General features: G+C 43.6%; 1 protein-coding gene across 2 annotated transcripts; it reads left to right on the top strand.

Moving 5' to 3' along the window:
- The first annotated feature begins 19 nt into the window (after positions 1–19).
- On the top strand, positions 20–17,644 carry LOC106584560 (actin nucleation-promoting factor WASL). Of its 2 annotated transcripts, XM_045706263.2 has the most exons (11): positions 29–579; positions 2,889–3,023; positions 3,149–3,235; positions 3,331–3,427; positions 4,222–4,245; positions 6,942–7,155; positions 7,478–7,520; positions 11,378–11,531; positions 13,425–13,996; positions 14,084–14,192; positions 14,935–17,644. In XM_045706263.2, exons 1-11 carry the CDS (start codon positions 475–477, stop codon positions 14,994–14,996), a joined length of 1,602 nt encoding a protein of 533 aa, XP_045562219.1. In that variant the 5' UTR covers positions 29–474; the 3' UTR covers positions 14,997–17,644. The 2 variants fall into 2 exon arrangements, with proteins under 2 accessions (XP_045562220.1, XP_045562219.1); XM_045706264.2 differs by lacking the exon at positions 4,222–4,245 and having other exon boundaries at positions 20–579.
- Positions 17,645–27,993: the final 10,349 nt, after the last annotated feature.

Below are 27,993 nucleotides of genomic sequence, written 5' to 3'. Positions count from 1 at the left end.
TCCTCATTATATAGTAACACCAGAACATTTACAGACGACATACAAATATATATTTTTTTATGCAAATTAATTTATTTCGGTAGAGGGGGCCTTACTCTTTCATTTTTATATAATTTTTTGGTTTCTCCACCCCCCCTCTTCACTGGAATGGTTGTTCCTTCACACTGCCTACCGTGCCATGTTGGATGGATGTAACGTTATCGATGTTGCAGCTGGAGTTACGAATGAAAGTTTAGAATTTGCACTCTGCAGAGATTGGTGTTCCCACAGATTCTTCGAGGACCCTGGGGCATGGTGACGTTATTCAACAACCGGGATCCAAAAATATTTCATTTTGCAGGCCTCTAGCTACCTTAAAAACAACGTAATAAGACGATGCAGTTGCAGGCCATGGCGACCAAAGGCTGCACGAATTGTATGTAATATTCAAGAGTAAAACAGTTAACTTTGTTTATCTGGAAATTATTTGGGAACATGAATAGCCATCCTCCGCAACGCCGGGTTGGAAATATTGGCTCCATACTCCTCACCCCGCAAGAGAACGAATGCCTCTTCAACTACCTGGGCAGGAAATGCATTGTAAGTTGTCTTGTTTACGACCACACTAAGCCCTCAAGTGCAATTTATCTACCTGTAACTTTGCGAAAATAATGTGTTAGGCTATTTTGAAAAATGTTAGTGTACTGTTATGTAGGCTAATGTTAGGCAATAGCTTGGCTGCAGGCCGATAAGACGCATAACAAACAGCTCAGCAGCTTTTTCCATGGCTTTGCTGGAACGATGCAGGGAAGAGTATGGGAAAGGAGAGATGTTTGTCTGTCATAGGGATTTGTTGTCAAGAAATGTGAACATTTGCCCCTGGCGTATTAGTTTATCCCGGTCTGTAAACAAATGCAAACGCCACTATTATAATTCAGTGCATATCCCATTATTTTAATAAACATAGGTCAACATTGTTGCACGCGACTGTGTGTGTTTCTAAATTGACTGCACTGCTGCTAATGTATTAAGTGCTGCCTACTGACGCACTGCAGTCTGGAATTTTTGCACTTCAATATTTTGTTTTAGTTTGACAGCCAATGCAACTTCCCGAGGGAAGACATTAGCCTGTGTGTTTGCACAATAGGGAATATGGTCAGAACTAGCCCAATAATGGACTAAAAGAGCCTAACGGTAATCCTGACAGTCCAAGGACCCTGTTCTGTTTAGAGGTGAATTGGCACTGGCAGCCAAAACAACCAACTCCATCTAAACGAGAATCTATTCTCAATTGCGGTACGGTTCTAGAAACATAAAGCCCTCTACTTTCATATCATATTAAAAAATGCAAAACATACTCTGTTTTAACAGTTGCAGCTGACAGTATTTCTCAGTGAAAACACGTTTGTGGTGTCCATCTTTCGTTTACACACAGTTGTTCAGATATGCTAATTAGCAAAAGTATTCCTCTGTCTTCCATCTGTTTTCCGTAAACAAGCTCTGTAACATGGAAATATGTCCGTGTGGGAACCCTAACCTTAACGTTGTGTAGTCATTTGACATAAAAAAAATAATAATCCCTTGTTGATATGAAAAATATACTGAACAAAAATATAAACACAACAATTTCAGATATTTTACTGCGACACAGTTCATATAAGGAAATCAGTCAATTGAAATAAATTCATTAGGCCCTAATCTATGGATTTCAAATGACTGGGCAGTGGTGCAGCCATGGGTGGGCCTGGGGGGGGGGCATAGGCCCACCCACTTGGCAGCCAGACACAGCCAATCTGAATTTGTTTTTCTCCATAAAGGGCTTTATTACAGACAGAAATGCTCCTCAGCACCTCCCCGCAGACGATCCCAAAAGGGAAACGGGCAGCTTAATTCTCTGTCAACAGCTCTGGTGGACATTTCTGCAGTCAGCATGCCAATTGCAAGCTCCCTCAATACTTGAGGCATCTGTGGCATTGTGTTGTGTGACAAAATTGCACATTTTAAAATGGCCTTTTATTGTCCCCAGCACAAGGTGCACCTGTGTAATGATCATGCTTCTTGATATGTCACACCTGTCAGGTGGATGGATTATCTTAGCATAGGATAAATGCTCACTAACAGGGATATAAACAAATTTATGCTCAACATTTGAGAGAAATAAAATATTCTGGAATAGTCTACAGTGCAGATAAATAACGTTATATTAGGAGCAACACCATATGTCAAAGCTGAGTGTCTAGTAAGACAGCCATAGCTCGATGTGTGTTCTTTCTATCTCATTAACCTTTTTCCTACCATGGGATTTGGGAACATTTAGACTTAGCCTATGGTCTGGCCAGTGACCTTTCCTGTGTTATGATGAGGTGTGAGTATGGGGCGAGAAGTGCTTCCTCGTTTTCTCTCTCTCATACCTGCAATAATAAATCATAGACAAGGAAGAGGAAGCAAGCCGGAGTGGTATTTCCTCTTCCTTGTGGTCTCCTTGGTGATTGGCATAGGTCGCTCTCCGTGTCCATGGTGACAGAAATCCAAGCTTTGGTTTGTGTGGCTACTGGCTATGTCTATCATTCTCTATCAGGTCTGCTCAGGCTGTCTGATTTGCAAACCTTGTACTATATGCTCCCGGGGCATCTAATCAGTGTTTCTTGTTCGTGGATGTGTTCCTCTTCCTCTATACTGTCATAACTTACTTATTGGCCCCTAGAGGCATTCCACTAGTTAGGCTTGTTAACAACGGGGCCCATGTAACAACTTGTAGACTGTAGTCAGTCAGTTTCCTGTAGAAAAAAAGTGACGTGCAATCCAACACTGCACTTTTGAATCACATTTTATTATCATTGTGTCACTATAGGGTATTTTACTTTGCTGTAAGTACCGCTCACACACTCCCATTGTGATGATGTCCTCAGACCCTGTGCACAGCGGTGGTCCAGGTGTATGGGGCAGACAGGAGCTCGTCCTGGGTAAAGAGGTGCTGCGGAGTGGCCTGTCTGATCAAGGATAACCCTCTGAGGTCCTACTTCATCAGGGTCTTTGACATCAAGGTGAGTGAGTGCATTAGAGGATGGTTGAAGTTAGCCTAGCCTCACTAGCTTAATACCTTTCCTGAGGATATCCCTCTCTGTGCTGCCAATATAGGAATTTCAGTAACTGTTATTTCTCTCGTCAGGAAGGGAAAACCATGTTTGAACAGGAGCTCTACAATAACTTCTCAATCAACAGCTCGAAGTCCTATTTCATTTCGTTTTCAGGAGATGTAAGTATACTATCTCCACTTGAAAGCTTGTGGACCCAACATAGACAGTGTCTTTAAAAAAATGACTGATCTCTCTTTCCTCTCTCTATCTCCAGAACTGCCAGGTAGGCCTGAACTTCGCTAGTGAGGAAGAGGCCAAGCGATTTAGAGCCGCACTGAAAGACCTACTCGGCAGACGGCAACGTAAAACGGGTAACTACAGTGGCCCCGCGGGCTCAGTCTACACACCTTCTGCTTTCTCATCACCTCAGCCTTTGACCCTCTGGACAGGGAAAGCGAAGAAAGCTCCAATTTATCTCACTGCTCTACTACTAACAACCCCACAGGGCCCAATCCCAAATCAACCCATAATTTTGCCTTAGATGTATCTTGTAACTCCTCGAGGGGTTCATTTGGGGTCAACAAGGGTCTAGGAATGGGTTTGGAATTGAGCCCTGTGTCAGTTTTTTTGCTGGTTGCTGTTGGAAAGTCAGTGGTATGTCTGTCTAGTCAAAACAGCAGAGGGTCTCTGTGTTAAAAGCTGTGATGGTGTTCCTTTCTGGCTTCCCTCCATCTCTCTCTGTTCCTCTCTGCTTGCCAGCCTTTGACGTGTGCTGCTCTTGCTGTGAGGAGTGAGTTTCCAAAGACGTGGGGCTGGGAAAGGGGCTACTGTAATGGTATGTTAGGGACAGCTAGTTTTAATTCTCTACTGTTTTTCCACGACAATTTTGTTTCTTGTGTTTGCATCTGTTCTGGAATTTATCCGCCAGCCAGGATCTGACTGGTCAGAGAACTGTCATTCTCTCCAGTCTGCAGTGGCTACCTTTCCAGACTTCCATCCTATTTCAGTCTGTCCATCTGACTCTCATAAACTAACTCTGAATGCTTTCCAAACACTTTTCTTCTCCTTTCAAACTTCCATATACACTCTCTATCGCTCTGATAGCTGTGGCTTTTGCCATCTGAATTGGCTGAGAAATTATAATTGTGCCCGTTTTGTTTTGCAGAGAAAAGACGTGACCCTGCAAATGGTATGTTGTCCATTCTTTGAATTGTACCGATTTTTATAGTCCAAATGTTGATCTTCAACATGTTGTAGTGGGACACAATCCTTTGTTATTTTACATTACAAAAGCATAAGTCTCCTATAATTCGTCACGCAAAATAAAATGTACAGTAGTATGCATGCATGTACACACACACACCTTTGCGATATGGCATGATAAGACGGGTCAGTTATTGTAAAGAAATAGGCTAAATCAAATTCGTATGAGTACACATGCACTCACTCCGAGTATGACTTTGTTGACATTGTAATGTTTAGCCCTAACATTGGGCTTTAGGGTTAATCTGTGCAGCATGAGGCCCCCTGTGTGCCATGTGTAAACCATATGGGTCTCTCAGTGCGTGTCCAACTGCCAACTCTCTCTCTTTAAATCAGCCTTCTCACAGATACTTGTATACCTTAAAGTTCATGTACTAATCACAGTCTATTGCATAGAATTTGGTATTTGAATGCAAATGGACCCAAATGTAGGGATTCTGTAGAAGGACTATTCTCCATAGTGGAAGGATATTGTTTGGGATATGTCAGTCCCATTATTGAGTGTGAAACTAACAAGGTGACATATTTGCCCTAGATTCACTCTTTGCTTTGGGAGTTATTTCCTTTTTTGCTTCCCTCTCCTCCTTCAATATGTTCATTTTGTTTTCCTTGTCATAATTCACTGTCATGTTGGCAGTGTGTGCTTTGGGAAAGGAAGCACGTTAATATTTATTGATATTGAATGATTACATTTATGAGATTTCTGAAGCCTAAAATGGACAGGAGGACAACCGTTAGCTTGGTCTGTCAATCATTGATTTACGTACAGCCAAACGGCTACATCTGAATGGTACCACTGCATGGATTCTTTGCAAGTTCTCCATTGAAAGCTCCCAATGAATTGGAAAGATGAGGGTAAACGTGTATCAAGGCAAGGGAGCTTTCTAAGTCATGCTTGCATGTCCTCGTCGATAGCTGAGACTTCTAACATTTCTAGGGAATCCAGGGATTTGGTTGGGATTAGCTGTGGATTACTGATTATGTCAGATCCAACTGCATTTTGTGGAGATTAACATGGACTCAAGGAGCGCGCTCAAATGCCTGGACTGGGGAGGTTTGACCACAGCCATGTACTGAGGGTTTCTGCATTCCGGAAGACTGTGTTAGCCCACTGATCTGAAGCCTAACCTAGGTATCAGCCAAGGTTATTCATCATGCAAGAGTAGTTAACAGACCTAGCTCCGTTACAGTTGGTCGTTGCAGTTTCAATCAGAAGGCATTATTATTATCAAGTTCCTAGACATAATCCATAGCAGCCATGTTGGTGCCTCCTGGGTAATATTGGAAATAAATGCATTACCTTCTTATGAGTGCAATGTAGGAGAGCAAGTAGATTCCGTTTTGAAGTTAAGATTCATCCATTTTCTTAGTTCTTAACAGTCCAAGGAATTAGCTGAATTTTAAACCAAGCGCTGATGTTCATCATGAATGGATGAATTGAATTGTCCAAGGCAGCAACATGGCTCCCTGCTCAGAAGTTGACCAAAACTGTCTTTGTGTGACTCTGGGTTTGACCTAACTGATGTCACATAAGTTACAACAAACACACAAACACCGGGAGGACAAACACTGGTTTTCAACCAGATTGATTTTGTCAACGTTTCTTTAGTCTTTCAGTTCTTTAGTCTGAAAGACTGCTGTGCTATTCACTGGTGCAGCCACAGGCAGTTTGAGAGCCTCGCCGGTCAGTTAAATAAGAAATACATCAAATGAGTCCATTGGTCTTCCCAACGGTGTATCATCTGGATGGAACAAGGATGTATTGCACCAACCTCTTTATCAAGTCTGCCTTTATCAGAGTCATGGGACAGTGAGTTGAAGTTGGAAGAGTGGTTGGGTCTGCTTGGGTGTCCAGTGCTGCTTGTGGATGGGTTTTATATGCCGTTGTCCTGCCCTTGCCCTTTTGAGGAAGAGAAAGAGTGTGTGGTGCTAAAACAACTGAGGACTAAGAGTTGGCTGCGAGAGGTGTTTAACGGTAGGGTTGTTGTCATGCAGATCCCATTTCAATTCTAGTGAATTAAGAAATGAATGCACATGATTGAAATAATGATGTAATTATTTTTTGGCATAAATGTAAAATCTTTCGCTAATCTGAATTAGAATTGAAATGGGATGTATACTGACTGTTGTTTGGAGCCCTGTGACATGCTGGTGTTAAGGTTCTAGATATTCACAAAGGTCCTGGCATGTGTGTAGAGGACAGCCCTCTGTTAGTGTAAAGACAACTATCTTGAAATAGTTCTAAATACATCAAAAGACTGGTGTTTAATTGTGTGTGGTCCTGCATTGTCAGCTGTGAGATTGACCTGGCCTGAACTGTTGATGGGTTTTAGAGACTACCATAGTCACAACACAGACCATGTTATACAGTAAGGTTTTTACGGCCAGTCAAGTATGCAAATTAATGTTACTCTTGGGTCTCTTATGAATAATTAAAAAGGGCTGTATAATCGGACCTGTCTGTATTACAACTTGTTGGGTATGCTAAGAAATGAAAGAATGACCTTTTGGATTGGCTCCCACTCATTTTGTGAGAGCTTCCCAGCACTGGTTCTGAGCTTCTAGTTCTAACAGTTTCTCCCTTTCCTCCTTCTCTCCCTCCTCCTCTCCCTCCTACTAAAGGCCCAGCTCTCCCTATGGCCACAGTGGACATCAAGAACCCGGAGATCAACAATGTGCGCTTCCACAACTCCCACCATCATCAACAGCAGCAGCAGCAGCAGCCACACCACGTCAACAACATGCTGCACAGCAGCTTCAGCAAGAAGGAGAAGAAAGTCAAGGGCAAGAGGAAGAAGCTCACCAAGGCTGACATAGGCACCCCCAGCAACTTCCAGTGAGTGGACCACCCTTCTGTCTGTAGCGCAGCAGGAGGTTTCCTGTATGTATGTTCTGTTCTGTGAAGTTGTTGTGTAACGTATTGAGCTCGTCACTCACGTTTGAGGGCGTGCTTCATTGTGTCTTGTGAACCTCTTCAATGGCTCAATTGTGTTTGTGTGCATTCAGAACTGTGCCTAAGCCAGTGGGTTTACATGAGGGTTTGTGCTTGTGTTTGTGTAATGCGCAGCTGCACGCGTGTTTATGAACCGGCTTGCGTGTGGGTACACGTGTATGTATGTGCTCATCCCTGTCTGTCCTGTGTGTCTGTCTCTCTTCAGGCACATCGGCCATGTCGGCTGGGACCCAAACACAGGCTTCGATGTGAGTACCACACACACACCCTTCATGGGCACACAATGGTGACCTGTGTGGCCGACCCATGATTGACCCACACAATGGCCTCTGTTGGATAGAGCGCATACTTATCATACATTCAATGCTGTCATACAAGCCCCTCTTGCAACCCCGAATATTCCAGAAAATCTTTTGTCACTGTTTTGGGCAGCTATGCTTCAAAAACATTAAGTGGTTTTGCCAATATTAGCCAGATGAGTTATTGTTAGGTCTATCATTGTCATGCCATTCAAACAACTGTCAGAGAAGTTGGCTTAAGCACATACAGTACAGGTCTAGGACCAGGCTAAGTAATAATAATGCTTTATTACATTTGTAAAGCGCTTTTCATTTGACAGAATAATCCCGAAGTGCATAAAATAAAATAGAAAAACCAAATAGAAAGAAAAATGGACACAACTAGACAGGACAACTGACACAAAGAACCCAGCTGACCCTACAACAGACAACTGACACAAAGAACCCAGCTGACCCTACAACAGACAACTGACACAAAGATCCCAGCTGACCCTACAACAGACAACTGACACAAAGATCCCAGCTGACCCTACAACAGACAACTGACACCAAAGAACCCAGCTGACCCTACAACAGACAACTGACACAAAGAACCCAGCTGACCCTACAACAGACAACTGACACAAAGATCCCAGCTGACCCTACAACAGACAACTGACACCAAAGAACCCAGCTGACCCTACAACAGACAACTGACACCAAAGAACCCAGCTGACCCTACAACAGACAACTGACACCAAAGAACCCAGCTGACCCTACAACAGACAACTGACACCAAAGAACCCAGCTGACACTACATGGGACAACTGACACCAAAGAACCCAGCTGACCCTACAACTGACACCAAAGATCCCAGCTGACACTACATGGGACAACTGACACCAAAGAACCCAGCTGACCCTACAACAGACAACTGACACCAAAGAACCCAGCTGACCCTACAACAGACAACTGACACCAAAGAACCCAGCTGACCCTACAACAGACAACTGACACAAAGATCCCAGCTGACCCTACAACAGACAACTGACACCAAAGAACCCAGCTGACCCTACAACAGACAACTGACACCAAAGAACCCAGCTGACCCTACAACAGACAACTGACACCAAAGAACCCAGCTGACCCTACAACAGACAACTGACACCAAAGAACCCAGCTGACACTACATGGGACAACTGACACCAAAGAACCCAGCTGACCCTACAACTGACACCAAAGATCCCAGCTGACACTACATGGGACAACTGACACCAAAGAACCCAGCTGACCCTACAACAGACAACTGACACCAAAGAACCCAGCTGACACTACATGGGACAACTGACACCAAAGAACCCAGCTGACCCTACAACTGACACCAAAGATCCCAGCTGACACTACATGGGACAACTGACACCAAAGAACCCAGCTGACCCTACAACAGACAACTGACACCAAAGAACCCAGCTGACCCTACAACAGACAACTGACACCAAAGAACCCAGCTGACCCTACAACAGACAACTGACACCAAAGAACCCAGCTGACCCTACAACAGACAACTGACACCAAAGAACCCAGCTGACCCTACAACAGACAACTGACACCAAAGAACCCAGCTGACACTACATGGGACAACTGACACCAAAGAACCCAGCTGACCCTACAACTGACACCAAAGATCCCAGCTGACACTACATGGGACAACTGACACCAAAGAACCCAGCTGACCCTACAACAGACAACTGACACCAAAGAACCCAGCTGACCCTACAACAGACAACTGACACCAAAGAACCCAGCTGACCCTACAACAGACAACTGACACCAAAGAACCCAGCTGACCCAACAACAGACAACTGACACCAAAGAACCCAGCTGACCCTACAACAGACAACTGACACCAAAGATCCCAGCTGACCCTACAACAGACAACTGACACAAAGAACCCAGCTGACCCTACAACAGACAACTGACACAAAGATCCCAGCTGACCCTACAACAGACAACTGACACCAAAGATCCCAGCTGACCCTACAACAGACAACTGACACCAAAGATCCCAGCTGACCCTACAATAGACAACTGACACCAAAGATCCCAGCTGACCCTACAACAGACAACTGACACAAAGAACCCAGCTGACCCTACAACAGACAACTGACACAAAGATCCCAGCTGACCCTACAACAGACAACTGACACAAAGAACCCAGCTGACCCTACAACAGACAACTGACACAAAGATCCCAGCTGACCCTACAACAGACAACTGACACCAAAGATCCCAGCTGACCCTACAACAGACAACTGACACCAAAGATCCCAGCTGACCCTACAACAGACAACTGACACAAAGATCCCAGCTGACCCTACAACAGACAACTGACACCAAAGATCCCAGCTGACCCTACAACAGACAACTGACACCAAAGAACCCAGCTGACACTACATGGGACAACTGACACCAAAGAACCCAGCTGACCCTACAACTGACACCAAAGAACCCAGCTGACCCTACAACAGACAACTGACACCAAAGAACCAAGCTGACACTACACGGGACAACTGACACCAAAGAACCCAGCTGACCCTACAACTGACACCAAAGATCCCAGCTGACACTACATGGGACAACTGACACCAAAGAACCCAGCTGACCCTACAACAGACAACTGACACCAAAGAACCCAGCTGACCCTACAACAGACAACTGACACCAAAGAACCCAGCTGACACTACACGGGACAACTGACACCAAAGAACCCAGCTGACACTACACGGGACAACTGACACCAAAGATCCCAGCTGACACTACATGGGACAACTGACACCAAAGAACCCAGCTGACCCTACAACAGACAACTGACACCAAAGATCCCAGCTGACACTACACGGGACAACTGACACCAAGGAACACATCTATGAACAGAAAGCCTTCCTAAAGAGAATAGTCTTTAGCCCCGTTTTTTAAAGGAGCCCAGAGTCTGTGGTGACTTCAGGTGGTCTGGGAGGGCATTCCAGAGGCTGGAGGCGGTCAAGCTAAAAGCCCAATTCCCCCAAGGAGCGGCGCTTAGTCCTGGGGGCGTGGAGGAGCAGGCTATCGCTTGACCTGAGGGTGCGGGTGGGGTTATGGAGGGTGAGCAGTTCTTGGAGATAAGCAGGGGCATTACCATGAATACACTGGAAAGTCAGCAGAAGGGTTTTGAATTCAATCCGGAGTGAGACAGAGGAAGACATCTAAAACACAGTCTGAATCTGCAGTCAGTGATGCATGTCACTAAGAACCAAGTGGACCAGAGAGCTTGTTAATGGACAGAATACAGTCTGTTTTAATGACAGTAATGAGCATGACTGACTGAACCCCGTTCCCTTGGGCTTAATTGCATATCTATTTACTTGACTAATCATGCATACAGAAGTATCACGCACACTCTTTCATGCCGAAGCAAAGAAGACTAGCTGCAGCGATCAGTATTACCCAATTATGATTGAACAAACAAAAAGTAGTCAGTTAAAGGCCATGTGTTGTTGTGTGCACAATCTGGTGCAATACCCATGTTCATCCACAAGATGGCAGAATGGCACTTAGATTGACAAAATCATTTGATTCTTATCTGCGCTTTATTAAGTTTTATTAGTTAAATGGAATTGGCATTGCATTTTTGGATTTGGCAGGCCATGGTTGTATGTAGAGCGTAATTTTAGCCATTTTCAAAACATTACAGATTCCATCCGCTCAGGATTAAATGCCAAGAGAAAGAAATATGTTGGTTTTGAATTGTCCTGACCCGGTCTTTCACTATCTCTGTTTCTCTGCCCCAGTTGAATAACCTGGACCCGGAGCTAAAGAACCTGTTTGACATGTGTGGCATCTCAGAGGCCCAGCTGAAGGACAAGGAGACCTCCAAGGTCATCTATGACTTCATCGAAAAGAAAGGAGGGGTGGAGGCCGTCAAGAACGAGCTCCGTAGGCAAGGTAAGTTCACTGGAATCATCCTCTGAGTTCCTTGTATCTCAAGCAATGATGTATATAAACCCTGGAGATCTGATGCTATGTATTGGCCATTGAAAAGCCAGTCGGCCATATTGGCACTCCGCAGTAGGAGCAATCCTCCATTTGAATGAATAATTCTACAGTATTTCAATTAAATGTTTCAAGGATAAAATTACATGTATTTAAGTATTTTGTTTTTGTAGTGTGGACAGTAACATTAGTAATCTTACATATTTTCCTTAAAGTATATCTTTTTTTTATGTTTGTCACATATAATTTAAAAGTATGCATTATGGTGTCTGTAATAGAATAAATGTGGCAAAAAGTAATGTAGGCATTAATAAATGCAATGCTAATCATCTGAGTTAAAGCAGTTCTGCATGCGACAATATGCCAGAATCCCTCCACAGTGATCAACAACTACAGAAAGCATTTGGTTGCAGTCATTTCAGATAAAGGTGGCACAACCAGGGGGAAATTACTTTTTTTGCACAGGGGAATTGGGTGTTACATAACTGTTGTTAATTAGCAATGAGGCAATGACATGCTGTATGTTTAAGAGATGCGCAGGCTACATTTAAATATGCATTACTATATTATTTTTCATTAGGCCTACTTGTACATTGAAGTATTATTTTTAGTTGTCACTATGACAATGAACACACCCTGAAAGCACTGAATGGTCTGAACCAGTATCTGTGGGTTGGAGACCTCATGAATGGTCTTGTTACCACCCAGTTAATAGCAGTGTACAGTAGGATGCGTTGAACAGTTGATTGACAGTAGGCCTGTAGAACAATACACTTTCCTCTAGTGTGGATGCTCACCAACGTTTTATAGTTTTTGGCTTTGTTGGATGGCCCGGGCCTCAACTCTGACACAACACAACTAACGTTATTATCACAGTAGGTCTAGATAATGTTAGCAAACTTGAATGAAATAAATATAACATTACACTTATACATTTTATACTTGTTTACTTGACTTTTATTATCTATAAATTGACTCTCAATTAATTTACTCTGGCAAGTTTGCCACCGGTGCTCTGCAGTAGGGAAGTAAAGTAGAGGCAGCAACGTAAAAAAATGCGGATACCTTCCAAAATATTTTTTACAATGGTGTGGAGTGTGAAGATGGAGGCACGGTGGCTTCAACACAGTGCCCCCTATCAGTCATCTGGTGTATATATATCAATCATTGATCTCAAGTTTCAAGGATTCCACCCACTGTAAACGTGATGAACTTCCTTGTAACTCTGAAGTTAATGAAGTCAATGGTGAGAATGCACTCCACTGGTAATGAGATGGTGAATGCCAGACGGGGCTTATTCATGTGGTCTTTTCCCAGGGCCGCCCAGGTGGTGTGGTGGGTAACTATCCGTGTGTTTCCATAGAGTGGTGGTTGGTGTGTTTCTGCCTCAGGTGTTGACAGTGTGAACTTTGACCTGCATAACTGGATAAAGCTGACTGCTGTTTGGTTTGTCTGAATTTAAAATGAACAAAACTGAAAGGCTATAATGTAAAATGTTGCCAGAAGTGAATTTCTTGATTGCCAAGTTGCTGTGCTGTGGGGTGGGTGGTGTTGGCTGTGGAGTGATTTTTAACAGAGTATCTGGATGACAGGGGTTGAATTGCGCATTAACTCTTGGGGGATAACCTATAATTGGGAACAATATTTTTGGGGAAGAATGCACAAGTTATTTTCAGTGCTTATAAAGTGAGAGCCCTGATTTTGTAATGGGATCATTCAGAACTCTCGTTCTCCCCAGTAATTCAAACCCCTGCTGAATGGGATATTGTGACTGTCAAATTGACCTCTCTCTCTCTCCTTTTCCATCTTTCTCTCTCCTTTTCCATCTTTTTTTGTCCTACCAAGCCCCACCACCTCCTCCCTCCCGGGGTGGCCCACCTCCTCCTCCCCCACCCCACAGCTCAGGCCCAGCCCCTCCCCCACCACCACCACCCCCATCGCGAGGTGGCCGGGGTGCCCCGCCCCCACCTCCACCCTCTCGGGCCCCCACCTCTGCCCCTCCCCCCCCTCCCCCCTCCAGGCCTGGTGCCCTAGGAGCCCCCCCTCCTCCCCCGCCCCCCAACAGAGGGGGCCACGGCCACCACCACTACCAGCCACCACCTCCACCCTCACACGCCCCCCAGGCCCCACCGCCACCTCCCCCACCAGCAGCACCACCCTCCGGTGGCGGGGGAGCCCCTCCTCCACCTCCTCCACCACCACCCCCACCTGGACCCCCGCCCCCTCCAGAGCTGGACGGTGGTGTGGAGTCGCCCCACTCACCCCCGGGCTCGGGGGGTAAGTCGGCCCTGCTAGAGCAGATCCGTGGGGGCACCCAGCTGAAGAAGGTGGAGCCACCGGCCTCCAAGCCACCGGCCACCACCATAGGGCGCGATGCGCTGCTCAACCAGATACGGCAGGGCATCCAGCTAAAAAACGTAAGTGCCACTGTCTGCCTGTCTGTGTTTGAGTGTATTTCCATGTTTGTTTGTGTGTGTGATTAACTGTGTGTGTGCGTGTCTCAGGTACCAGACGGCCCAGACTCGGGCTCCCCTACACCGGCCCCCTCGGCAGGCATCGTGGGGGCACTTATGGAAGTCATGCAGAAGAGGAGCAAAGCCATCCACTCCTCAGGTAGGTTCCCACTGGCAGGTTTATTTCTTTCACCTTCATTTATCCAGGTAAGTCAATTGAGAACCAGTTCTCATTTGCATTAACAACCTGGCCAAGAGGCATTGCAACAGTGAACAGGACAACGCACAATACCACTAAAAATAAAGTCTATACAGAGGAGTATAAATTCATGAATTATAAACCGAGTGGTTTGAACCCTGAATGCTGATTTGGCTGAAAGCTGTGGTATATCAGACCGTATACCACGAGTATGACACAATAAGGCACCTCAGGGGTTTATGGTGTATGGCCAATATACCATGGCTAAGGGCTGTATCCAGGCACTCCGCGTTGTAACGTGCATAAGAACAGCGCTTAGCCGTGGTATATTGGCGAAATACCACACCCCCCCAGGTATTATTGCTTAAATATACAGCAATGACGAATATTCACAGTGAGTTAGAGCAGAAAAGTCCAAGGCAACACAGCCGACTGTGTGATGGAAGTGATTCGGTTAACAGCACTTGCTTGATGAATGACCTGAAGACTTACGTTGACTCCCTGAGCTAATACCTCGACTTTAGCTCAGCGGACGAATAGTCTTGTGCCATGCAGCCATTGGTGAGCAGCTGCAAGTCAAGATGCTGAATTGAAGTACTTGTGTTCTTTGAGAATTAATCCGGATTGTGTTATTACCAGTTGCCCTTAATATAAAGATGTAGATCTCTTTATATTTTGTTAAGTCTGCTTTGACATTTCCTAGATGAAGATGAGGATGATGATGACGAAGAGGATTTCGAAGATGACGACGAATGGGATGACTAGTAAAGTTTCTCGTCCTCCTCAACACAACTGACACTAAACTGATCCTAAAATCTTCCAAAACCTGACTAAAATTGAGAATGTTCTATGATTTTGCGCTATTTATTGTTGCCTTTTTGCTTTTATTAACCTGTGCAATACCTTGTTCATTTAATCTGTAAAGTGTTGCCACATACCCTCTGTAGAGTATCTCTGGTAACACTTTCCTGCAACTCTGTCATAGAATGCTCACATCACCGTTAAAAGCATGATATACAAATATTATAAGCTGTCATAACTGTTCATGGTAATACGCTGACTTGCTCAGGCTGACCACCGCATGTGACGTTGTGAGATTGCTTGTCGTAAGCTAATACAAGGTGTTATAAATCACCAATGACACCTGGCGTCTGTTTAGGAGGGTGCAATGTCACGGAACGTCCAGAGATAGAAACGTATTGTGTAGAATAGTTATGATTCTCGGTCCTCAAGAATAGTTCTTATTCACTTACAGTATCAGCTAACATTATATTTCTATCTGCAACTTTCTGAACACTTAGCCCTATGGAATAATACACTGCTGCTATGTCATGCTTATGACAGCTTAAAGGCAGCACGTACAAGTAGTACGGTATCTGATGGATTAACAGTGTTAAATTCTAGTTAGGATATATTTGTTTGGTGTGTTACTTTAAATGTTTTGTTCCCCTGTCTGTAAAGAAAGGGAGATCTATACACACACACGTAACAAACGAAAGAGGTCATTGTGTTGTTATTGTTGTTAATGCAAGATAACACTATTTTCTTACCCTACTTTTCTGTACCTTCAATTTTCCTAATGAGATCCTAGTTTAGCACAGTTATTTTTTCATATGGAGTCCACTTATTAGAATTGTAAGCCCAAATTGACTCGTGTAAATGTGTTCAATGCTTGTACGTTCAAAGCTGTTATATCTTGGCACAATTTCAAAATTGAATTTACTGTAAGAGTAACAGTGCAATGTCATAGTTGTGTTCCAACAATGTGCTAAAGTGACGGGGAAAACAAAGCTTACGATGGGCAGGATCAGTATACAGATGTAGGATCTTAATTTGAGCCAGTTTGCTACAGCAGGAAAATAATCCTACAGCAACAGGAACTGTGAATTATTATTATTTTTTGTATTTTTCACCCCTTTTTTCTCCCCAATTTCGTGGTATCCAATTGGTAGTAGTTACAGTCTTGTCTCATCGCTGCAACTCCCGTACGGACTCGGGAGAGGCGAAGGTCGAGAGCCATGCGTCCTCCAAAACACAACCCAACCAAGCCGCACTGCTTCTTGACACAATGCCAATCCAACCCGGAAGCCAGCCGCACCAATGTTTTGTAGGAAACACCGTACACCTGGCGACCGTGTCAGTGTGCACTGACCCGCACAGGAGCCCACACAGGGCCTGCACAGGAGTCGCTAGTGCACGATGAGACAAGGATATCCCTGCCGGCCTAACCCGGACGACACTGGGCCATGTGTGCGCCGCCCCATGGGCCTCCCGGTCGCAGCCGGCTGCGACAGAGCCTGGCCTCGAACCCAGAATCTCTAGTGCCACAGCCTTAGACCACTGCGCCACTCGAGAGGCCGGAACTGTGAATTATTATGTGGATTATAATGAATGGACATTTTTCATGAGGGAAAATCAAGTCTGGAAATTACAAACTTCAGAACCCTTTTTAAACCTCAAATACACTACAAGTTAAAAATGTCCTACATTATGTAAAAGTTCTCCAGCAACAGGATGATCAAATTTAAGAAATACATCTGTATGCTGCCTGCCAGTCATTGACTAATGGAATATATAATATATTCTATTTAGCAGACGCTTTTATCCAAAGTGACTTAGTCACAAGTGTGTACATTTTTTACGTATGGCTGTCCTGGGAATCAAACCCACTATCCTGGCGTTGCAAGAGCCATGCTCTACCAAATGAGCTACAGAGGACCAGAGAGGATCATGGAAGCTCTTAAAGTAGCTTCTGCATCAAGGAACTTTTATTAGAATCCATTTATGATTGACACTATGGAAATGTCCTGCTCGTTATGGGTTTACAGAGGTGTCCTGTATTAACTTTCAGAGGGGAAATTATCACTACAAAAATGTATAACTTATACAAAAATAGACTCATAGGAATCATTTTAGGTTTTGTTTCTTTTGTCATACTTACTATATCTGTTACAATAAATATTATTCTCTCCTCCCTGCTGAAAATTAGAATAATATTTATGTTACTAGCTATTAGGTCAGTGTTCATATTCAGCAGCAGATCTAGAAACATCTTCCAGTTTTTCTTTAACTTTTATGGGATGAATCTGTAAATGCCTCCATACAAAAGCTAATAAGGAACCAAAATTGGCATTTGCACGAAGCGTCTACAAGGCTTTGGTTTCACTATCCTAAATGCTTTCATGGTGATAATGCTGATAATGATGCCTGTGAAACTCAATTTTACAGTATATACAGAAGTAGCCAAATGGATGCTGTTTGAACCGTATTGCCTGTCTCAATTTATACCATCCTTCACCGAGGTGATTGCTGCATTAAGAAACCGTAATACTGACATCAAACCTTCAAAATAGGTTGGAAAAAGCAATGGAAATACTAAATTGTATACTTAAATAAATGTTAATATTTACAGAGACCTTGTCAAGTGTTCCTTTTTTTACATATTAAATTGAGTCCTATTTCAACTGGTATTTACCAAATATGTGTTTTAAAGATTTAAGAGGATAACAATGGAAAATTTCAGGTACTTAACTTGTAGGTAATTTTATGTAACCACGACTTTAGCCTGCAACATACAAGGTAAATATAGGACTGAAGTACAATGTTTTGATTGAGAGGATGGCAATAGTTGTTCTTCCTATTGTAGATGACTCCATTATGGACCCTATTCAGTCTGTAAGGCTGAAGCGTTACAGATTTTGTGATAGAAATAGAAAGGTAACTTCCGATTGAGCCGACATATGCAGCGTTTACCGTGAATGCACTCTCCGCTTAAGCAGGAACATTGCCTTTAAATTTAAATCACGCTGTAAAGCTGAACTTCCACGATACGGATTGAGTAGATCCCAATGATTGACAGGATGACAATAGTTGTTCCTTTTGTAGATGACTTCACTGAACTGCATTACTTTGCTTGAGTGAAGTTGTACAGTGAAAATATTCTATGCATTAGTTCCATTCACCCTGTGGTGCATCTTAGTGATTGGGTCAAAAAATCGATACAGTTACAAGTTGGGTTATTATTTTTGACAATCGTTCTGACAATCGTGATACTCGTTTTGTGCTAGTTGGCTGTACCTGCACCAAAACTCCAGTATTTTTCCTTCATAGCTTGTTCTCCATCTTCTTTTTAAATGGGAGACTTTGTTTTCAGGTCTTTTATTTCCACGACTGAATAAACCGTTTTCTCCTGGCTCTCTCGTCTTTCTGCAGCAGACATATGGTGAGCAATATGTTTGGAACATCGAATGACAATAAATTCACAGTATCGAATCGCAATACACGTATAGTGATAATATGGTATTGTGAGGCCCCTGGCAATTCCCAGCCCTAGTGCATCTGATATGTCACTTTCATAACATAGTGACACTATAAGGCTACTCCTTAGTTTGTCTTTAACTCCATTCCCAGCCCTATGAATCTTGTCTAAATGACCATTTCCACAGTTAAAATCTCCATGTATGACTTTTACTGTAATTTTGGAGATATGAGACTACAATAATAAGGGTTCTCTCTGAGACTAGAGGGAAACGTGTTAGCTTTGAACAGCTGCAAAATTAACTGGAATGAATCGGGAACAGTTCCAAGATACACACGAAGCAGCAAGGTGGGATTAGAGGTGATTCAGTTACAGATAGCACTGTGTTCTAATTTTGTTGCAAGTCTTTTCAATCCTGGCGAAGATGGAACGAGGCTTATCTTTTGGTTCTTCCATAAGCCTGGATTCAGCCAGTTTGTAGTTAATATTTCTGTGATGTATGTAGCACATTTTTGCTGTGCCTTTTGTAGTGACCCACCGGCACATCAATCATTTCAATGTCTAGTTTTGATTTACACTTGGTTGAGTTGTCAACTAACGGGGATTCAATGTTAAATCAACAAACCATGTCATTAGATTTACGTAATTGTCTTATGTTGATGACTTTTTGCAAATCCAATCCGTTTTCCACCTTCATTCAACGTCATCACCTTGAGTTTGTGTTGAAATAACATTGATTCAACCAGTTTTTGCCCAGTGGAGATCGACACTAAGCAGCAGGTGTTACAGAAGAAGTGATAACACTGCACATGAATTCTGAGTCAAAGACCATTGCATTTCTCTCAGGAATTACATAACAGATTTATAACAACTGATGACTGGTTGTGTATTTTCAAATTATGAATATTATAAACTGGGATGATATATAAACCATTTAACGGAACAATTCACTTGCTCTTTTCTCCATCCTCCCCCAACCCACTGCCCATCAATCATGAATTGAAATGACCATTGAACAGGAGATCTTACTGATTGTGCCTTTAATTTATATGCAATCAACTCCAGTATAGTATTTTTCACTAAATGACAGAAAAATATTTACATATCAAACAAAATGTATCCTCAACACAGGGGTCCCACAAGGGTGCGTGCTCAGCCCCCTCCTGTACTCCCATGACTGAGTGGCCACGCACGCCTCCAACTCAATCAAGTTTGGAGACGACACAACAGTAGTAGGCCTGATTACCAACAATGACGAGACAGCCTACAGGGAGGAAGTGAGGGCACTGGAAGAGTGGTGCCAGAAAAATATCCTTGCACTTTACGCCAACAAAACAAAGGAGCTGATTGTGGACTTCAGGAAACAGCAGAGAGCGCACGCCCCTATCCACATCGACAGGACCGCAGTGGAGAAGGTGGAAAGCTTCAAGTTCCTTGGCGTACACAGCACTGATGATCTGAAATGGTACACCCACCACAGACAGTGTGGGGAAGAAGGCGCCTCTTCAACGTCAGGAGACTGAAGAAATGTGGCTTGGCCCCTAAAACCCTCACAAACTTTTACAGATGCACAATTGAGAGCATCCTTCCGGGCTGTATCATCGCCTGGTACAGCAACTGCACCGCCCACAACCGCAGGGCTCTCCAGAGGGTGGTTCGGTCTGCCCAACGCGTCACCGGGGGCAAACTGCCTGCCCTCCAGGACACCTACAGCACCCGATGTCACAGGAAGGCCAAAAAGATAATCAAGGACATCAACCACCCGAGCCACGGCCTGTTCACCCCTTGGTCATCCAGAAGGTGAGGTCAGTACAGGTGCATCAAAGCTGAGACCGAGAGACTGAAAAACATCATATCTCAAGGCCATCAGAGTGTTAAATAGCCATCACTAGCCGGCTTCCACCCAGTTATGCAACCTTAGAGGCTGCTGCCCTATATACATAGACTTGAAATCACTGGCCACTTTAATAATGGAACACTAGTCACTTTATTAATGTTTAAATAATGTTTACATACTGGAAGGCCACTCATCTCATATGTATATACTATTTTTCTATTCTACTGCATTTTAGTCAATGCCACTCCGAAATTGCTCGATCTAATATTTATTTCTTAATTCCATTCTTTTAAATTTGTGTGAATTGTTAGATACTACTGCACTGTTGGAGCTAGGAACACAAGCATTTCACTATTTCACCTGCAATAACATTTTATAAATATGTGTATGTGACCAATAAATTTGATTTGATTGTGATTTGAAGTGGGTGCAATATATAATAGGTGTAGAACTTACCGTGAAATGCTTACTTACAAGCCCTTAACCAATAATACAGTTAAGAAAATATTTACTAAATAAACTAAAGTAAAAAAAAATATTTAAAAAAGCAACACAATAAAATAACAATAATGAGCTTATATACAGGGGGTACAGGTATATGTTGGTAGGAGTAAAGTGATTATGTATAGATAATAAACAGCGAGGAGCAGCCGTGTAAAAACAAAAGAGGGGGGTGTAAATGCAAATAGTCCGGGTGGCCATTTGATTAACTGTTCAGCAGTCTTGTGGCTTGGGTGAAGAAGCTGTTAAGGAGCCATTTGGACCTAGACTTGGCGCTCTGGTACTGCTTGGTGTGCGATAGCAGAGAGAACAGTCTATGACTTGGGTGACTGGAGTCTTTGACAATTTTTTGGGCTTTCCTCTGACACCGCCTAGTATATAGGTCCTGGATAGCAGGAAGCTTGGCCCCAGTGATGTACTGGGCTGTACGCACTACCCTCTGTAGCACCTTGAGGTCAGATGCCGAGCAGCTACCATACCAGGTGGTGATGCAACCGGTCAGGATGCTCTCGATGGTGCAGCTGTAGAATATTTTGAGGATCGTTGACCCATGCCAAATCTTTTCAGTCTCCTATGGGGAGTTAGACGTTATTGTGCTGTCTTCATGACTTTCTTGGTGTGTTTGGACCATGATAGTTTGTTGGTGATGTGGACACCAAGGAACTTGAAACTCTCGACCCACTCCAGTACAGCCCTGTCGATGTGAATGGGGGCGTATTTGGCCTTCCTTTTCCTGAGGTCCACGATCTTCTCCTTTGTCTTGATAACGTTGAGGAAGAGGTTGTTGTCCTGGCACCACACTGCCAGGTCTCTGACCTCCTCCCTATAGGCTGTCTCATCGTTGTCGGTGATCAGGCCTACAACCGTTGTGTCATCAGTAAACTTAATGATGGTGCTGGAGTCGTGCTTGGCCACGTAGTCCTGGGTGAACAGGGAGTACAGGAAGGGACTAAGCATGCACCGCAGAGCGGCCCCCGTGTTGAGGATCAGAGTGGCAGATGTGTTGTTGCCTACCCCTACCACCTGGGGGTGGCCCGTCAGGAAGTCTAGGATCCAGTTGCAGAGGGAGGTGTTTGGTCCCAGGGTCCTTAGCTTAGTGATGAGCTTTGTGGGCACTATGGTGTTGAACGTTGAGCTGTAGTCAATGAACATCATTCTCACATAGGTGTTCCTTTTGTCCAGGTGGGAAAGGGCAGTGTGGCGTGCGATTGAGAGTGCATCATCTGGGGATCTGTTGGGGCGGTATGCGAATTGGAGTGGGTCTAGGGTTTCAAGGATGATGGGGTTTATGTGAGCCATGACCAGCCTTTCAAAGCACTTCATGGCTACCGACATGAGTGCTACGGGGTGATAGTCATTTAGGCAGGTTACATTCACTTTCTTGGGCACAGAAACTATGGGGGTCTGCTTGAAACAAGGAGGTATTACAGACTCGGTCAGGGAGAGGTTGAAAATGTCAGTGAAGACACTTGCCAGTTGGTCCGCGCATGCTCTGAGTACACGTCCTGGTAATCCGTCTGGCCCCACGGCCTTGTGAATGTTGACCTGCTTAAAGGTCTTCCTCACATCGGCTACGGAGAGCGTGATCACACAGTCGTCCGGAACAGCTGGTGCTCTCATGTATGCTTCAGTGTTGCTTTTCTCGAAGTGAGCATAAAAGGCATTTAGCCTGTCTGGTAGGCTCATGTCACTGGGCAGCTCGTGGCTGGGTTTTCCTTTGTAGTCCGTAATAGCTTGCAAGCCCTGCCACAACCGACGGGCATCAGAGCCGGTGTAGTAGGATTCAATCTTAGACCTGTATTGACGCTTTTCCTGTTTGATGGTTTGTCTGAGGGCATAGCGCGATTTCTTATAAGCGTCCGGATTAGTGTTCCGCTCCTTAAAAGCGACACCTCTAGCCTTTAGCTCGGTGTGGATGATGCCTGTAATCTATGGCTTCTGTTTGGCATATGAACGTACGGTGACTGTAGGGACAATGTCATCAATGCACTTATTGATGAAGCCGGTGACTGAGGTGGTATACTCCTCAATGCCATTGGATGATTCCCGGAACATATTTCAGTCTGTGCTAGCAAAACAGTCCTATAGTGTAGCATCCGCGTTATCTGACCACTTCCCGTATTGAGCGAGTCACTGGTATTTCCTGCTTTCGTTTTTGCTTGTAAGCAGGAATCAGGAGGATAGAATTATGGTCAGATTTTCCAAATTGAGGGTGAGGGAGAGCTTTTGATGCGTCTCTGTGTGTGGAGTAAAGGTGGTTTTTCCTCTGGTTGAACATGTGATATGCTGGTAGAAATTGGTAAAACGGATTTAAGTGGATGAGTATTTCAGGACCAATGAACATCGAGAGAGATAGAGGGAGACAGTTGGTGAGAGAAATAGCTTGGCTGGTGTAGATGTTAAGTCATTAAGTTGTTTGTAAGCAGTATCGATTTTGATGGGGGTCACATTGAGTGTGTAGGACGATCAGTTATTCATAACATTTCACAACCCTCTTACAGTGAGGAAAAAAGTATTTGATCCCCTGCTGATTTTGTACGTTTGCCCACTGACAAAGAAATTATCAGTCTGTAATTTTAATGGTAGGTTTATTTGAACAGTGAGAGACAGAATAACAACAAAAATATCCAGAAAAACGCATGTCAAAAATGTTATAAATTGATTTGCATTTTAATGAGGGAAATAAGTATTTGACCCCCTCTCAATCAGAAAGATTTCTGGCTCCCAGGTGTCTTTTATACAGGTAACGCGCTGAGATTAGGAGCACACTCTTAATGGGAGTGCTCCTAATCTCAGTTTGTTACCTGTATAAAAGACACTTGTCCACAGAAGCAATCAATCAATCAGATTCCAAACTCTCCACCATGGCCAAGACCAAAGAGCTCTCCAAGGATGTCAGGGACAAGATTGTAGACCTACACAAGGCTGGAATGGGCTACAAGACCATCGCCAAGCAGCTTGGTGAGACAGTTGGTGCGATTATTCGCAAATGGAAGAAACACAAAAGAACTGTCAATCTCCCTCGGCCTGGGGCTCCATGCAAGATCTCACCTCGTGGAGTTGCAATGATTGTGAGGAATCAGCCCAGAACTACACGGGAGGATCTTGTCAATGATCTCAAGGCAGCTGGGACCATAGTCACCAAGAAAACAATTGGTAACACATTGAAAATGGGTCGTGGATGGGTATTCCAGCATGACAATGACCCAAAACACACAGCCAAGGCAATAAAGGAGTGGCTCAAGAAGAAGCACATTAAGGTCCTGGAGTGGCCTAGCTAGTCTCCAGACCTTAATCCAATAGAAAATCTGTGGAGGGAGTTGAAGGTACGAGTTGCCAAACGTCAGCCTCGAAACCTTAATGACTTGGAGAAGATCTGCAAAGAGGAGTGGGACAAAATCCCTCCTGAGATGTGTGCAAACCTGGTGGCCAACTACATGAAACGTCTGACCTCTGTGATTGTCAACAAGGGTTTTGCCACCAAGTACTAAGTCATGTTTTGCAGAGGGGTCAAATACTTATTTCCCTCATTAAAATGCAAATCAATTTATAACATTTCTGACATGCGTTTTTCTGGATTTTTTTGTTGTTGTTATTCTGTCTCTCACTGTTCAAATAAATATACCATTAAAATTATAGACTGATCATTTCTTTGTCAGTGGGCAAATGTACAAAATCAGCAGGGGATCAAATACTTTTTTCCCTCACTGTATCTCACTGCAAATTGTACCCTATTTGAATTAGTATCAGTACCTTCCGTTATTCTTTGGGGTCATGGACTTTTTTATTATTTTATTCTGGTCTAATAATTTTCCCATTTTCAACTGACAGCCTCATGATGATCCATGCTGTAGTTTGTTTGGTCTCTTAGCACACTGTCAAGCCGTGTGCATCAGTGCTCCAAGGCATTAGTCTTATCAAGTCGGCTGAAAATGTCCAGCTATTTATTACATTACATTTACATTACATTTAAGTCATTTAGCAGACGCTCTTATCCAGAGCGACTTACAAAATGGTGCATTCACCTTATGATATCCAGTGGAACAACCACTTTACAATAGTGCATCTAAATCTATTTATAACTGCATTAAGTGCGAGGAATTCACAGGTTTACAAAGGCTGTCATCTGTTGATGGCACTGTTTACACTAAGGCTGTTTAATGACTGTTTAATGACTTTTGGAAGAGTGTTTCAAGAAAGTTTCACTCATTCAGAATTCCCTTCAGTTAAGAGGTTATTTGCAGCATTGTATGGAAAGGACAACTGAGCTTTGGGGTACACTCCAGTAGGTTTATCCAGTGTAAAAACCAAAGCACACCTTACCCCATGGGCATGTGAGTCTGAAGGGTTTGGGTTGGTTAATGCAATATGTTGAAAGTTCCATCTAGCCTATCAGAGGGCAAGCTGGAGCTGTTATTATTTCACCATTATGAATAAGGATCTCAAGAACCTGAGTGGGCGTACTCTGCTGCAATGGCCATTGTTGTCACTCTGTCTTGATCTGCCTCAGCGACCTGGCCTCCATGTTCCAACAACAGCTCCATGATATCAGAGCAGCCCACCTTGCCCGCCTCGTGGATGGCAATCGACTGCTGCAGTCTTCAGACAGACTTCAAACAGACCTGCTCCTCACAGGCTCCTTTCGTGATCAGGGCTTATGCCATTTCATACAACCCAAATCTAACAGCTGACCGGGAAAAATCACAAAAAATGTTGAATAGCAGTGGAATAATATACTAAGAGTCATTCCAACAATGATACTTGTTGTGATGCCAAGGACACAGACTTTATACCAGGGATCATCGACTAGATTCAGCCGCAGGACGATTTCTTTATTGAGCGGATGGTCGAGGGACTGAAACATAATTACAAATATTTTGTAGACCGCAAATTAACAGGAAGAAGCCCAAACAGATATGTTACACTAAACATAATAATTTCAAACCTTGCTTACATTTGTATACAATCACATGTCTCTCTATTATGCATGGGAATACTTGTATTTTATTGTATTTACATTTTTTTGCTCAGAAAACTTGGGAGACCAAATAAAACCATGCGGAGACACTCCATGGTCAAGTAGCATCTTCATCGTCCACCAGACCAGCCATAGCTGCTAGAGTTAGCAATGTTTCTCGCTCTATTGTCTTCTTCTCCAGGGCCAACTTGAACGATGCTGTTGGAAACAACACGAGATCATGAACCAGTTCCAGTTCCTCATACTAGGGGCACGTCCAAATCATGTGGTCTATAAATCAGTAAATATCCACGGCCATAGATTAATTAGATATGCAGTCCATAATAATATATGCCATTTAGCAGATGCTTTTATCCAAAGCCACTTACCGTCATGCCTGCATACATTTTACGTAAAGGGGTGCCCCAGCGGGAATCGAAACCCACAACTAGGGTTGTTGTGGTGACTGTATACCGGCTGTCACGAGTCACGGTAATTAGGCTTCTCCAAGCTCTGATGCTGCTGATGGTCATTAGTAGCCTACCAAACTTGCTAATTGCCTGGTACTCATCACTCTATTGGACCTCTAATCACTCTGACATCAAGGCAAATGTGATCGGAAATGTAATCAAACACTTCATGAGAGCCCATGAGCGCATGTTGCCCAACATTTCTATAAACTATGCAATTGCGTAAGATTACAGAGTGATGGTCTCTACTAAAAAGAGGAAGATCCCATCAGCTTTCTATAGGGTAGGCCTACTAAATTTAATTCTCAACTTTCCTAATATTAAGCACATTGCTTATCTTTACAACAGGAGTATAGCCTACATGGATGGCATGAAAATGAAGCACAGGAAAAGCTTCCTCCATTCGCTATTTAAGTGCATAGATTACATGTATTTTTTCTGTTGCCCCTGTTTCGAGAAACAAATTTCACACATATATTATTTAGTAGATGTCACGACTTCCGCCAAAGTCGGTCCCTCTCCTTGCTCGGGCGGCGTTCGGTGGTTGACGTCACCAGCCTTCTAGCCATCGCCGATCCACTTTTCGTGTTCCTTTTGTTTTGTCTTTGTTTTACACACCTGGTTTCATTCCCCAGTTACATGTTCATTATTTAACCTCTGTTTTCCCCATGGTGGTTGTGCGTGTTTATTCGGTGTGAAGTGGTCAGTACTTCTGTGAGCTGGTGTGTTTCCCAGTGGGGATTTTATTGTTGGTTTATTTCGAGTAAAGTTACGTTTTTACTCAGTTCTGTGTCCTGCGCTGACTTCGTCCGACCCGCTACACACTGACTCTACACTATATGTAAAGACAAGATTAAATGAAGAATATTCTGATGGGTGATAATATTTGCCTGTCACATGTGAATTATATATTATCACTTGTGAATGATGCCCAGCTTAAGGCAAGAAACAATGCCTTTTTTGTGACTTTTTCGAGTCATAGTCGCACACCTCATGTAGCCTCGCCCATAGGCCTATATGTTTGATAAGGTTTGTATCACAACTAAAGTGGCCAAATAACTTCTTAAAATGAAGCAAATTAAGCTGCTTTACAAGGGGTGTAGAGCCTAACTGGTATACATATTCAGCGCGTGAGTTTGGGGAAGATAATTTTCACCATAGAAATGTACCTTTATAATAAAAGGATTATATGCATAATCGCATTTGTGGTCACTTTTGATAATGGTGTTTTCCCGCTAATTGAACATTTGCGATTATAGCGCACTTATAATGTGAAGAAATAGCCTAATAGTTTATCAACATTTTAAGCTAAACGTTCTGATCTGTTGGGTCAGCCACATTGCGTAAAAAAGTGTTTTTGATGCTAGCGGTTGTATTAATTTGGGATCTATTGCATACCACAACTGTCCCAGAAAATGTTTGGAATATTTATTTCTCCCACAGAATAGAATAGGTCAACTTTTGTACCATGGGGATAGTAAATTGACAGGCTAGTGCTTTTTCTGTTCGTTAGGCCTACTCATCTTATTGGCTGACGAAAACTAAATGTGGACAGTTCTTCCAATATCTTCAATACACACCTCAGAATTGGATAAGGACGCCGCAGTTGCGTAAGACCCGATCACATGATGGAGAGCCATGTGAATGAGAGGTGCTTCGGAGCGCGCAGCACTTAGGGGGAAGAGTACAACGCAGCACTCCGGGCCACGGGCACAAAGGCCACTGGCCGCAAAGGGCAT

This window comes from Salmo salar, chromosome 23 (genome assembly GCF_965601325.2).
Source record: "Salmo salar chromosome 23, fSalSal1, whole genome shotgun sequence".
NCBI classification, from domain to species: domain Eukaryota; kingdom Metazoa; phylum Chordata; class Actinopteri; order Salmoniformes; family Salmonidae; genus Salmo; species Salmo salar.
This window is presented reverse-complemented; position numbering and strand designations above follow the sequence as displayed.

Excerpts from the sequence above, each read along its gene's own strand:
- LOC106584560 (XM_045706263.2), top strand. The coding sequence starts at position 475 with ATGAATAGCCATCCTCCGCAACGCCGGGTTGGAAATATTGGCTCCATA. Across the intron at positions 580-2,888 it reads ACCTGGGCAGGAAATGCATT|ACCCTGTGCACAGCGGTGGT; the intron begins GTAAGTTGTCTT and ends TGATGTCCTCAG. Across the intron at positions 7,521-11,377 it reads ACCCAAACACAGGCTTCGAT|TTGAATAACCTGGACCCGGA; the intron begins GTGAGTACCACA and ends TCTCTGCCCCAG.